The following is a 14,790-nucleotide window of genomic DNA, read 5'->3' on the forward strand; positions in this document are numbered from 1 at the left end:
GGAAATGCTAGGATTTAAACAACTTAATAGATTAAAAGCTATCTCGCAGAGCCACGATGCTGCAGAAAACCACTTCCTGTTAAGACACTCAGGTATAATCGGCCTCAGCACAGAAATTCATTACATTATTCAACATTTCAGCTCCCACACCCAGAGCAACATTTTTTTTTTACCGTGTAACCATTATTACAGCTTCCTCATCACTCGTGACCTTTGGTGAATCTGAATGAACACGGCTCTGTGCTATATTTTATGAATCGAAAAAAGGTACAGCTCCAACGAGAGGAGTGAATGGTGAGGCCACAGATCGGGATGTCCACTGGGAAGATACGGCATTAATTATCGATGGTTATTAGAGGCTGTGCCTCTGTGCGGGAGTTCTGGATGAAGGAATGACAAATTATCAACAGGGCGGGTTAACTTGCAGCGCATTCCAGATCATAACGACTCGCTGCATAAAAACAAATTCTCATCTGGCCGAACCCCCACCCCCCTGGCTTTTTTGCCAATTATTTTAAATCTGTGTCCTCTGGTTACCTGCCGGTGGAAACAGTTTGTAAGGGACCCCCTCTTTTTCCGGGGACCCAACCAACTTGGACAGAATTTAGCCGTGAGGGGGGAGAACTCAAGGAAAACTGATTTAAGACGCTTCATAATAACTTTAGGAAATGTTATTTTTCAAAAGACCTTTGCAGGTATCAAACAAAATGTTTGGTTCATGGAGGCGCTGTGTGTTGTCTTCTGATCCACAGGTAATGATTCACGTTTGGAAACATCAAAGGCTCTGACACGGGTAGGCAGGAACAGAAAGAGAGTCAGAGTCAGTCACCTGATCAGCAATGTTTGAACAAAAAATCTATACACGATCTGGAGCGATAACACTGTACTAGCCTGAATGGCTTTGATCCAATGCTGTTTTCTGGTCTAATATATATATAGCTTAATTACTTAGGTATTACTTAATAACTTAGGTACCAGTGCAGTGCTGAGGCAGTGCTACACTGTCGGAGGTGCCGTCTTTCAGATGAGACGTTGAACCGAGGCCCCGTCTGCCCTCTCAGGTGGACGTAAAAGATCCCACGGCCACTATTTCGAAGAAGAGCAGGGGAGTTCTCCCCGGTGTCCTGGGGCCAATGTTTGTCCCTCAACCAACATCACTAAAAAACAGATTATCTGGTCATTATCACATTGCTGTTTGTGGAAGCTTGCTGTGCGCAGATTGGCTGCCGCGTTTCCCACATTACCACGGAGACTACACTTCAAAAAGTACTTCATTCGCTGTAAAGCGCTTTGGAACGTCCGGTGGTCGTGAAAGGCGCTATAGAAATGCAAGTTGACATAAATCGTGCCATTCATGTAGAAAGGACTTATGAAATATACTGGGCGGCCCGCTGGTGGCGCTGTCCAGGGAGAGTATAAATACTCGGGCACGGGCCCAGCTTGCTCAGGGACATTTTGTAAACAGGAACTAGTGAAGGATAACTAGACTTCCATGTTGTGAAACAGTCGATTAAAGCCTTGTTTAATACTCTGACCAAGTGCCTAGTAGTTTTCTTACGTCACAAGTCTTTCTTTTTTTCTTTTGTATTGAGTGGAGAATTTTGATTTTAGTTTTACTCCTTTTCCTTTTGCAGAATTAGTCCCCGACTCCCCGAAGTGATGTGGGCACAAACTGGCGTGGGCCACGACTGGGATCATGGCTGTTGGAGCAGATGAACACAAGGTGGTGCGATCTGTCGGAAAACTATTATGAATGGCGACACAAACAATGAAATGCACTCCACTCGCCTAACTGCCAGCATTTTTATATAGTGATCAGGCCAAGTTGGAAATCGCAAACCCAAGCTCTTTTAGGGTCAAGTGCGAGTTCCGACTGAGATCTGAGTTAAGGAAAATGTAGCGACCCATTATGCCAGATCTTTGCTTTTATGGGCAGTCAATGCCTTTATTTGTGGGAGTGAGTGAACACGATTATTAATCAGTAATGCACCAATACACTTCAGGAGTGTAAGTTAGCTAACTCAGTTACAAAGCTAGTTAGGGAGCGTCATGCGATGTGTGTCTTGCCTATGCGTGGAATGTCTGTGCGAGCCGCGTTCTCCCTCCTCTCCTCCCGACCCGCGATACTCAGCCATGTGCACAACTGCTGTCGAACGCTCAACCCAGTTGGACTCACAAAGCACCAGGTTCCGAGCCAGACCCAGTCTCGGTCAGTGAGCCTCACTCCGAAGACGAAACGCTTGCACAGATGTTCCCTGCGGCAGCGAACAGGCGTGTGGCGCGCGGGCAAACCGCACAGCTCACTGCTTTCGTGGATTTAATTACGTCAACAACAAAAAAAAAAGGCTTTTAAAAAGGAGCATGTCCCTGCAGTGCACCAGTATGTTGTTGTATCTACCTCTCTGGGCAATTTGAATCGTTTGTCACTTGCTTTTGTGTTGTCATGTCAATATGATCATCGTCTACCCAAACACACTCAAATGAGGTGGGAGGAGTTGTGTGTGTGTGTGTGGGGGGGGGGGGAGCGGAGGAGAAAAGAGTTGAGTGACTTGGTCCAGCACGAGAAATCCCATCAATTTCTGTACTGCGCAGTGTACGATTTACTTCCAAATCTTGTGCAAGGCCCAATGTCTGAAAATTCTGGCTTCTAAATTTTCTTTTAGCTTTCAACGCTCCCGTGAAGCACCCTGCGACGTTTTACTACGTTAAAGGCGCTATATAAATACAAGCTGTTGTTGTTGTAAACAACAAGCTATTTGCCTCGCTATTCTATTGAGGTTGCGTTCAGAGGCAGCTTGCTAAACTTTGACAGAAGCAGCGATGCATATTTTCTAAAGCCGGGAATTCCTTCTCACACCAGTGCCATTCCGTGGCCAGGATTCCCGATTTAGCGCCGCGTCACTTTCTGAAGCAGTCTGCGGTGACTGTTGTGCCATCGGTAGCTGTAAGTATAGACTATCGTTTGTCAGTATTATGGGTGGCATTGATTGTAACGTCAATTTATCTTTTGTACGTAATCGAAGAGCGGATCTTGCTCTATCGCAGCGTTTTATGGGTGCTTACAGTAAAACAGTATTACTGAATGATTGCGACAACCACTGCTCAATTTTAACAGCCTGATTTATTACCAAGGCAGGTTGCCGAGAGCTTGATGCAGAATGTTGTAGGTACGTTGTTGAATGGTTCTGGTCCACCCTGTTCAGCTAAAGCTTTCAATACAAACCTGCAACACTGAAGTCCTTTTCCATCATTTGGAGCACAATCAAAATTACACATAACGTACGCACCAACACCCACCTGCATTTACGTAGCGCCGTTAACCTAGTAAAACGTCCCAAGGCGCTTCACGGGAGCGATAATCAAACAGAATTTGACACCGAGCCACATAAGGATTTATTAGGAGAGGTGGGTCACGAGGTAGGTTTTAAGGAGCGTCTTAAAGGGGGAGAGCGGTAGAGTAGCTGAGAGAGGTTTCGGGAGGAAATTCCAGAGTTTAGGGCCTTGGCAGCTGAAGGCGCGGCCGCCAGTGGTGGGGGGTGTGTAAAAGGCCAGAATTGGAAGAAGTGCAGAGATCCCAGAGGGTTGTAGGTTTGGAAGAGGTTACAGAGACAAGGAGGGGCGAGAGCATGGAGGGATTTGAAAACAATTTAAAACCCAGACGTCCAACAGTATGCGCTGTAACATAGAAACATAGAAGATAGGAGCAGGAGTAGGCCATTCGGCCCCTCGAGCCTGCTCCGCCATTTAATGAGATCATGGCTGATCATCCAAATTCAGTACCCTGTCCCTGCTTTCTCCCCATATCCCTTGATCCCTTTAGCCTTAAGAAATATATCTAACTCCTTCTTGAATATATTTAATGAATTGGCCTCAATTGCCTTGTGTGGTAGAGAATTCCACAGGTTCACCACTCTCTGGGTGAAGAAATTCCTCCTCATCTCAGTCCTAAATGGCTTACCCCTTATCCTTAGACTGTGACCCCTGGTTCTGGACTCCCTGACCATCGGGAACATCCTTCCTGCACCTAGTCTGTCTAGTCCTGTTAGAATTTTATAAGTTTCAATGAGATCCCCTCTCATTCTTCTAAACTCCAGCGAGTATAAGCCCAATCGACCCAATCTCTCCTCATACGAGATTGTAATATGCTAATGGATGCAGAACGAGATGCTTGGATAATTAGTGGGCAGACGCGACCATCAGAAATGCCCGTCACTGCAGACAGGACCTAGTCTCGGTTGGCTGTGCTTGCAAAGCTCAGACCTTCCCTTCTCAGCGCGCTGTGTTGTTCAGTTTTGTAGTTTAAACCCGTAGACAGCAGCAATCTGAAGTGCAGGCTGTTTCAGCAAGCGGCCCGGTGGAACTTTGCTTGGATTTAAAACACGGGCAATTAAACAGGCCATTTGGATCTCAATGCAGGAATGGGAAGGGTTTTTAATGGCGTTATTCCCTGCGAGCCAGTATTCCCATGTCGTGCTCCTGGTGAGGATCCTTACCCACCTGAAACACGTTTCGGAAATTCAGGCGCGCACTGTACAGTTACCATGCAGGCATGCGACGCCAGAAAATATATCGTATTTTAGTCCAACACTGCAGCCATTTCTCCCTAGAATACACTGGTCCTGATCTGTGTGGATAGGCCGACAGGCAGAACAGCCTCTCAACTACACACAAAGGAACAAAACTAAAGTTGCAATGTGGCGGTACCACCGGTTGTACCTTACATAAAGACACATAATTCCCTTTAACTTACCTTTTGGGGCCGTTGCCCTTTTAACTTACCTGTTGGGGCCATTGCCCCTTTAAGACGCGCCCTAGCGCGCTGACGTCACATCACGTACGACGTGATGTGCGTGCGCCGGCACAGCCCGGCCTAGCGTCTTCGGCCTCAACGGCCAGCCGACGGGAGCGACGCGATCTTGCGCTCCCGCGGCAAGCACCGGCACAGCCCGGCCTAGCGTCTTCGGCTTCAACGGCCAGCGACACAACGACGCGCATCACGTGACGCCCTAAGCGCGGGAAACGCGAACAACGTGATGACGTCACAACACAAACGCGATGACGTCATCACGCTCCCCACAGGACTACGAACTCAGTCCTTGTGGAGTCCCCGCTGGGACAAGACCTATACCACGATGCTCCTACAGTCAGCCATCTTACCTGCCATCTTACCTGATGTAATTAGTCTGTTCCTGTAAATAAACAACTTGTTAATAGTTCGTCGAAGTCAAACTCTCTTATTTAGTGGCGATCTACACGAACCGCTACATTGGTGACCCAACGACGTGAGTACGGGAGCTCATCAATTCCAACGCTACAATTGGTGAACCCGTATCCGTGAACGATTTTCACGGTAGCAACGCGCAGCCTGACCCTCGTCTTCCCACAAGACGACCAATGCACAACCGACGAACAACCACGGAACAGCAACCGCCTAACACCGATTCCACCAAAAGCGACCCCGTCTTTGCGTACGTATTCGCAACGGAAGCGCAGCTTGGAGGTGAGCCCGTTTTTCATGAACGATCTCACAGAGGTAGAGCACGACCAACGGCAACCGTCGTCCACCAGCGCTACAATTGGTGGGTTTGTGAACGTCTTCCACAAACGAAGCACGCTATGGAAGCATTAGCCGTTCTGCTGTCGCTACCGCAATCCAGGGAGCCACGGTCTCCCTCGTGCTTTATGAAGGTAGAAGCCCTGTTCGCCGAGAACATCGATGCGGCACAGACCACGCACGTGCTCACGGTCTCCGTATTCGACTCTTCTATCGCCACACGGATCGTCCGCCTCTACGTCCAAAGCAACACGGTGGCATAGTGGTTAGCACTGTTGCCTCACAGCGCCAGGGACCCGGGTTTAAATCCGGCCTCGGGTGACTGTCTGTGTGGAGTTTGCACATTCTCCCCGTGTTTGCGTGGGTTTCCTCCGGGTGCTCCGGTTTCCTCCCACAGTACAAAGATGTGCGGGTTAGGTTGATTGGCCATGATAAAAATTGGCCCTTAGTGTTAGGGGGGATTAAATATGTGGGGTTACGGGGATAGGGCTTGGGTGGGATGGCTGTCGGTGTAGGGATCGGGTGCTAGGGTTTGGATGATCAGCCATGATCTCGTTGAATGGCAGAGCAGGCTCGAAGGGCCGAATGGCCTACTCCTGCTCCTAGTTTCTATGTTTCTATGTAACAGCAAGTATACATCTCTCCAAACACGGTGTACAGCATGTTCGGGCCTACAAGATCGGAGCGCACCCCGCGGGGATACCACGAGGACGCACTCCTCGCGCACGAGGACACATCCCTCGTGAACACCGACGACTCCTTCTCCGCCGACGACGCACCAGCCCTTCAGCTTGCTGGTTGTGTTACCTACTGCACGATTCGGCGTGAACAAAAGGCGTGCCGCCCTCCCGGCTGTTTTCTCCTAAATCTACAACTGTTACAAGTGTTGCCGCCCTCCAGGCAGAGTTAACCCCTCCTGAAAGCAACAACAACCTGGACCATTGCCGCCCTTTCTCCAGTTTTCCCTTTAACAAACGCAAACGTCTACTGAAGCTGCACACATCGAGGACGGGTCCAACGGGCATCCTGCGGCCGCGATCAGCCACGTGAAAGTTGCTAGCCTCACCGATCACTGATCAACGCAGCAACTCTTCCCCCTCTGTTGTGTTATCGTCGTAGCACTATGGCACGCACCGTTCCGTGCGTTCCAGCCTCCCGAAGGTTTCGCTCACTGACCTCGCCTGTCAAGTCCTTCTGGATCGCTCGTTTGGTGTTCCTGCAGAGTTCGTCAGAACAAGGACTTGTTTCAACATCAACGGAGACATCGCCCGCGTCCGCCCAACCTGCCCGTCACTCTGACAAGGCCTGCTGTTTCGCACGTCTCCACGGTCCTTCGCCTGACGGATACATTTTATTCGCCATGACGCGCGTAAGGATCCACTCATGAGCAGCATCTTCATACCTCGCCTACCAAGTTGAGACAGCACGACCGCCGTGACCACCAGCTTGTCAGACCATCTCATCCTTGGACTTTCGTTAAAGCAAATTCTGGGGGGGCCCATGCGGCGTTACCACCGGTTGTACCTTGCATAAAGACACATAATTCCCTTTAACTTACCTTTTGGGGCCGTTGCCCTTTTAACTTACCTGTTCGGGCCATTGCCCCTTTAAGACGCGCCCTAGCGCGCTGACGTCACGTCACGTACGACGTGATGTGCGTGCGCCGGCACAGCCCGGCCTAGCGTCTTCGGCCTCAATGGCCAGCCGACGGGAGCGACGCGATTTTCCGCTCCCACGGCAAGCACCGGCACAGCCCAGCCTCCCGACTTCGGCCTCAACGGCCAGCGACGCGCATCACGTGACGCCCTAAGCGCGGGAAACACGAACGTGATGACGTCACAACACAAACGCGATGACGTCATCACGCTCCCCACAGGACTGCGAACTCAGTCCTCGTGGAGTCCCCGCTGGGACAAGACCTATACCACGATGCTCCTACAGTCAGCCATCTTACCTGATGTAATTAGTCTGTTCCTGTAAATAAACAACTTGTTAATAGTTCGTTGAAGTCAAACTCTCTTATTTAGTGGCGATCTACACGAACCGCTACAGCAACACAAGGGAGCCGTGAAGCTTAAAATTACACGTTTCAGGAGTAGCAATGCCCCCGAAATCACCGGTGAGTGATGATTCAAGTTTTATGAACACAACCCCAAACTTATTCGGATTATTTTCGAAGGCAAAAGGGATTTACTCTCACTACCTGGCCTCATAGCTAAAGTAAGGTTCTGGGCCTTGCTTATTCCCATCATCAAAGCAGCTCCATTTGCCCATTATTTTTAACACTGATGTTGTAATTTATTATTGCCACCCTGACTCCTCCCCCTCAAACATCGCAACCAAAATATTAGCTTAATGAATCTTTCTGTTTTGAGTGGGTCCCAACTAACTCATTAATCTGGGAATTCATATCACTGGTAAATGATGATTTCTATGTTATGCAGCTTTCTCTCCTGCCTTTTATCTCTCTATAGCTGCAGCTCAAATGAACTCGACACAAGAACAGCTTCCTTTTCGGTTCTGATACCACTGCTTTATGTAACTCTGCTACAACTAGAGTTAAAGAGAGTTTACAGCACAGAAACAAGCCATTCAGCACAACAGGTCCATGCCGGCGTTTATGCTCCACTCGAGCCTCCTCCCGTCCAACTCTCCATCAGCGTAACCCTCTATTCCCTTCTCCCTCATATGCCTGTCCAGCCTCCTCTTAAATGCATCTATACTATTCGCTTCAACCACTCCCTGTGGTAGTGAGTTCCACATTCTCACCACTCTCTGGGTAAAGAAGTTTCTTCTGAATTCCCTATTGGATTTCTTGGTGACTATCTTATATTGATGGCCTCTGGTTATGCTCTTCCCCACAAGTGGAAAGATTCTCTCTGTATGCACTCTATCAAAAAATCTTTCATCATTTTAAAGACCTCGATTAGGTCACCCCTCAGCCTTCTCTTTTCAAGAGAAAAGAGACCCAGCCTGTTCATCCTTTCTTGATATGTATACCCGCACATTTCTGGTATCATCCTTATAAATCTCCAGTGCCTCTATATCCTTTTTATAATATGGCGACCAGAACTGCACACAGTACTCCAAGTGTGATCTAACCAAGGATCAGTACAAGTTTAACATAACTTCTCCACTTTTCAATTCTGTGTCAGTGCTGTGTGTTCTCTCTTTTTCCTGTTATATTTTGAAGAAACAAGCCCCCCTTCTCCTCCCCGCAGCGAGCCCTGTAGGCCACTGAAACTTGTAAAAACGCGAACACTGGTTGAAAAAAAAATCCATGCCATCCCAATGCAAAACCTTAAGGTAGCATTAGGTTCAGTGCCAACACCCATTTAGGGTGCAGTTATACAGCCACTCGAGTGTCGTTGTGAAGCAGTTTTTAGATGGGAGGGGTGTCGGGAAGGACTTGGGTTTTAGGTCCCTTGGTGCCCCCTCCCCCCTCATTTAAGGTCCTACGGTTGGTGACGTAAGAAAACTACTAGGTACTTGGTCTGAGTATTAAACAAAGCTTTAATCAACTGTTTTTCAACATGGAGACCTAGTTGTGTCTTTCACTAGTTCCTGTTAAAGAATGTCCTGCGCAAGCTGGGCCCTTGCTCGAGTATTTATACTCTCCCTGGACAGCGCCACCAGCAGGCCGCCCAGTATCATTTCATAAGTTTTTCCACATAAATGACAAGATTCATGTCAGTTGGGAGTTGTGCTCTGCATGTGCACAGCTTTTCTCCTGGCTGGGAGAATCTGACTGGGCGCCAGGCGGCATAACTAAGTTTACTGCCTGGCTGTAACCTGTGTGGTAACTCCCGATCACTGGGAAAAGAACCAGAGGGGGAGATGAGGAGAAATCTGTGTTGCGCAGCGAGTTGTTGTGATCTGGGATATGCGCCGCCTGAAAGGGCGGTGGAAGCAGATTCAATAGTAACTTTCAAAAGGGAATTGGATAAATACTTTGCAAGGCAATGGGGAAAGAGCAGGGGGGAGTGGGATTAATTGGAGAGCTCTTTCAAAGAGCCGGCACAGGCACGATGGGCCGAATGGCCTCCTTCGGCGCTGTGTCATTCTTTGATTCTATAAGCCCTGTAAAGCCACACTTTCTTCCTGCTGACGTCCTAGTGCATTCTGGTCAAACTGTATGCGCTTTGAAATGAACTAATTCAAAGCTGATTATTTGTAATTGGTTTGTCCCCATTCTTAGAGGGAAGGGGAGACAACTCTGGCTCTTTTTAATCAAGCACACAGTCAGCTCAACACTTTTATCTGCAGATCTACATGACCACAAACTGTAACTATGACAATGAGACCGAAACGCTCCAGGCAAAGTGGCAAGGCCACCAGAGGAAAAAAAAGGTCAACGATTATCACTCAGAGATGAGATCTGGTCTCGGTCTTACTATCAAGGCAGGCAGTATTTCACAAAAAAAACACATTGCAGTGGTTCGGAGAGGCTGGTCTAGTTTTGTTTCATGGGAATTTAAACCCAATGTTTATACTGGTGGAGTGCTGCAAAGTATTGAAGTGACAGCGCTGAAATTTAGAAACCAAAATATCAAACTTGCATACCAGGTTTCTGTTATGTCTTTAACAGTCACTTTGGTAATAAGCTCTAGTAAAATAACGGATCATTAAAACTCACCGTACTTAAAGTCTGGTGCACATAACCAGACTTGGGAAGATTACACAATCAGTTGATGTGTCTAGATTTACCATCTAATTATTTCACGGGCTCAAAACTGGCCAACGAGACGCTGGCCCTACATTACAACCTTGACTCCACTTCAAAAAGTACTTCATTGACTGTAAAGCGCTTTGAGACGTCCGGTGGTCGTGAAAGGCGCTATAGAAATGCAAGTCTTTCTTTCAAGTCTTTCTATAGGTAAACGGTGGCGCGAGGTGATCAGCTTTATGGGCTTGAATTACTATCTTTTCTCTCTGTTTTTGCTGAAGAGGTTAAAATTGATCTTAAAAGCAGTGCAAAACGATTAACTTTGTGCAAGATTACCACCGAGAGACACGTCAACATTCAACTGTAAACAACGAGAATGTTGTCGCACAGGGAGCAGAGCGGGAGGGATTTGAGCTGGGAATTGTATGTTGCAAGAGTCATTAAGATTAGTCATCCACAGCATTGGGTTTCAGTCATTTCCGCTCAGACCTGCTCACCCTGCAGGCTCACCTTTAAACGGCGATGTCTAAACAACAAACATGCATTTACACAGCGCCTTTTAAGTCAGTAAAACCGCCCCAGGCACCTTGCAGGAGTGTTATCAGACAGAATCAGAGGCGAGAGCGCTACCTCAGAGGTGTTGGAGTGTTGAATTAAGTTGCTGCAGGAAAGGAAGGGCAAAGGGAGGTGAGGAGCAAAGGTGTGGGTGAAGAGCTGCACACCAAGAGGTGTTATTGGTGTTCGCAGCAGCTGCCCATAGCCTCCTGACGTGCTAACTTTGCAGCCTCTGACAACAAGTAGTTACAGCTGGAGAAGGTACAATGAACACAGCAGTTGGGGTTTAGCAGAGGGGCGGCGGGCGGGGGTGGGGAAGAGAACGGAGAGATCGGCAGATGCTGCACATCTGGATCCAAAACCGGAACTACACAGCTGGCGCGTCAGCATCTGTGAAGGGAAAAGCTCAGGTTTACGTTTCTGGCGCGCACGTTTCATCAGACCTGCACCCGAACCACTCGCCCGTCTTTACCCTTCCGATACAGTGAATTTCCAGCACTCTCTTTTTGATTATAACAGACGCACCTCACCGATGTAGGGAACGTTGGAATTTAAGAGTCTGGTGTTGCTTTCAGTGCCAATCTGATCAGTCAAAACCAGAAAATTCACTTCATGGGTTCGAGTCCTCACTCCAGAGACTTGAGCACAAAATCCAGGCTGACACTCCCAGTGCAGGGCTGAGGGAGTGCCGCACTGTTGCAGGTGCCGTATTTTGGATAAGACGTTAAACCGAGGCCCCGACCACCCTCTCAAGTGGACGCAAAAGATCCCATGGCCACCATTTTGAAGAAGAGCAGGGGGAGCTCTCCCCGGTGTTCTGGGGCCAATATTTATCCCTCAACCAACTCCTGAAACAGATGATCTGGTCATTATCACATTGCTGTTTGTGGGAGCTTGCTGTGCGCAGTTTGGCTGCTGCGTTTCCCACATTACAACAGTGACTACACTTCAAAAGTACTTCATTGGCTGTAAAGCGCTTTGGGACATCCTGAGGTCGTGAAAGGCGCTGTAGAAATGCAAGTCTTTTTCTTTTGGATGGCAAAGGTCCAATGGCACTATTCAAAGGAGAGTGCTCCTGGTGCCTTGTGCAACTTTCCTCCCTCAACCACAACCTCCAAAAATACATGAACTGGCCATTCTTCTCATGGAGGTGCTGGGGGGAGGGGAAACATGAGCAAAATGGCTGCCATATTTGTTGACAGAACGGTCGCTGCACTTCAACTAACTGCACGTGAAGCCCTCTGAGCTGCTTCTGAGAGGCGTTGTACAGTGCTGTATAAAGACGAGTCTTTCTTTCGGTCTGATTTAAGGGGCCAATGTCAAATGCTTTATTTGTCCTGTGATTTCTAAGTTGGGAACTGCACATCTCTTGTCATGGTCCTGCACAGGTGGAGACCACCAGTGTATCAGCTGGTTGTCATTAATACAGGGGGTAGTAGGCACCTGTGAAAGGCATTTTGTACTTACGGGGAGGGGAGGTTAAGCTGGACAAAAAAGCCCTGATCTTCCCCCACCATCCCCCTCCCCGTACAGGAGATCTTTCCGAATGGACAAAACCAACAAAGAGTATTATTTTATTTTTTTTAAAAAGCTTCACTCTGTCAGAGCAATTGCAAACCAAAGCTTTTCCACGGACAGAGTGTAATACTAACAGTGCTTCTGATTACCGTGCAGTAGCTACAGGAAACTCGTTTTTATCCGGCACCGACGGGACCGGCGTGTTGCCGGTTGATCAAAAAGTCCGGATTACAGAGAGGTATACTTACCAAGGTACGAGAGCCCCGTACACGGCCACAGATCCAGGCGTTCCTGTTGCATGGCAACAGGTGCAGGAACCCCGGTTACACGGCCACAGATCCAGGCGTCGCTGTTGCATGGCAACAGGTGCAGGAACCCCGGTTACACGGCCACAGAACCAGGAACCCCAGTTACACGGCCACAGATCCAGGAACCCCGGTTACACGGCCACAGAACCAGGAACCCCGGTTACACGGCCACAGATCCAGGAACCCCGGTTACACGGCCACAGATCCAGGAACCCCGGTTACACGGCCACAGAACCAGGAACCCCGGTTACACGGCCACAGATCCAGGAACCCCGGTTACACGGCCACTAATATGAAGTAAAACTTACCTGAACCTACTCCTGAATTTTGCCGGTTAAGAGAGATTTCCGGTTATTTAGGTGCCGGTAAAAAGAGAAGTTTCCTGTACTTTGGTGGGACAACACATGACTGATGTTAAGGGGGGGGTCCAACAATAAAAGGCAGCTCCAAATCGGCTGAGAACCGTCTGTTTATAAAGGGTGTAATTTATCAGATCTTTATTTTCGTGATTTTTCTTAAAATGTGTGCTCTTCCCTCTCAATTAACCTTGTTATACTGTATCCCTTCTCCCCATGTGGACTCTGTAAAATATTTTTATTTCATTGTCACTGTGCAATTATAAATACCATATACCCTTGGGCACAATGTACGCATTATATTTTTATATAACAAAAAATGTACAATCTGTATTTGTTAACCTTGTCTGTTAATTATTCAAAATATATGTAAAGTACTTTGAATATAAATGTCATTTTATATTACTTTTTTAATTAAGTTTAAAGTTGTAACGTTTATATGTCAAAATTAACTTCATAGGAATTGAAAGAATATCACAAATAAAACTTCCTGTTCTATTTTACAGACACATTCATTGATATAAACTCTGTTCTTGCACACTTTACTGGTTGTTGAATGGAGGTGGGACAAATGCCTTGAAGTTGGGCTCTATGAAATTCCTTAGAGGCGGTGCAACGAAGGTTCACTAGATCGATTCCTGGGATGAGAGGGTGTCCTGGGAGGAGAGATTGAGTAGATTGGGCCGATACTCTCTGGAGTTTAGAAGAATGAGAGGTGATCTCATTGAAACATATAAGATTCTGGGGGGGATTGACGGGGGTAGATGCAGGGAGGATGTTTCCCCTGGCTGGAGAGTCTAGAACCAGGGGTCACAGTCTCCGGATAAGGGGTCGGCCATTTAGGACTGAGATGAGGAGGAATTTCTTCACTCAGAGGGTTGTGAATCTTTGGAATTCTCTACCCCAGAGGGCTGTGGAGGCTCAGTTGTTGAGTATATTCAAGACTGAGATCGATAGATTTTTGGGCTCTAGGGGAATCAAGGGATATGAGGATCGGGCGGGAAAGTGGAGTTGAGGTTGAAGATCAGCCATGATTTTATTGAATGGCGGAGCAGGCTCGAGGGGCCGAATGGCCGACTCCTGCTCCTAATTCTTATGTTCTTATGTTCTGTGACCACTGTTTTAAGGTAGCGTTAACCCGTTTATCAAATACAGTCCAGTTATGTTGCAGAAAATATTGGGGTGGATTCTACACATCTCACAACATTACCGATCTCAAAACATTAAAATGAATGGATCAAACTTTATTTATTTTATTATGTTTTTGGTCTCTAGATGTTTTTCTATTACAAGTTTGAGTAAAGATTCTAATATCTTTCCTACCACCGACATTAAGCTATCTGGTCATCAATAAAGGGCAGTCGCTAATAAATCCAACAGGGAAATCAGGAGAAACTTCTTTACCCAGAGAGTGGTGAGAATGTGGAACTCGCTCCCACAAGGGAGTGGTTGGGCGAATAGCAGAGATGCATTTAAGGGGAAGCTGGATAAACACATGAGGGAGAAAGGAATAGAGGGATATGGTGATAGGGTGAGGTGAGGTAGGGTGGGAGGAGGCTCGTGTGGAGCATAAACACCGACATGGACCAGTTGGGCTGAATGGCCTGTTTCTGTGCTGTAAATTCTACGTAAAACATTGTGCAGGATGCGCTGAACTCCTCGCCTGGATTCCCGAAGAGCACAAAAACTCTGAACGTGAGTGCTAATACGTAATGTGGGTATATCGACCATCAGTAATAAAAGAAGAGGAACCTTTGTAAACAGATGCTGTAAAGGACATTCTTGCTTCAGTAAATAGGTCCTCTCTGTCTACTCTGCGGCTAAGATGACTCA

General features: G+C 47.6%; 2 protein-coding genes across 2 annotated transcripts in view; one reads left to right on the top strand and one right to left on the bottom strand.

The window, feature by feature from the left end:
- Positions 1-13,460, top strand: part of vsir (V-set immunoregulatory receptor) — a 69,213-nt gene extending 55,753 nt beyond the window's left edge. The window contains exon 7 of the mRNA XM_085970668.1: positions 1,635-13,460. Within this exon, the coding sequence (XP_085826794.1) occupies positions 1,635-1,660 (26 nt within the window). The 3' untranslated portion in view covers positions 1,661-13,460. The remainder of the gene's footprint in view (positions 1-1,634) is intronic.
- LOC147098673 (cadherin-23-like) overlaps positions 1-14,790 on the bottom strand; it is a 229,320-nt gene that overhangs the window by 185,413 nt on the left and 29,117 nt on the right. The window lies entirely within an intron of this gene.

This window comes from Somniosus microcephalus, chromosome 29 (assembly GCF_052327205.1).
Source record: "Somniosus microcephalus isolate GS21.2 chromosome 29, FLI_Smic_1.0, whole genome shotgun sequence".
Classification (NCBI taxonomy): Eukaryota; Metazoa; Chordata; class Chondrichthyes; order Squaliformes; family Somniosidae; genus Somniosus; species Somniosus microcephalus.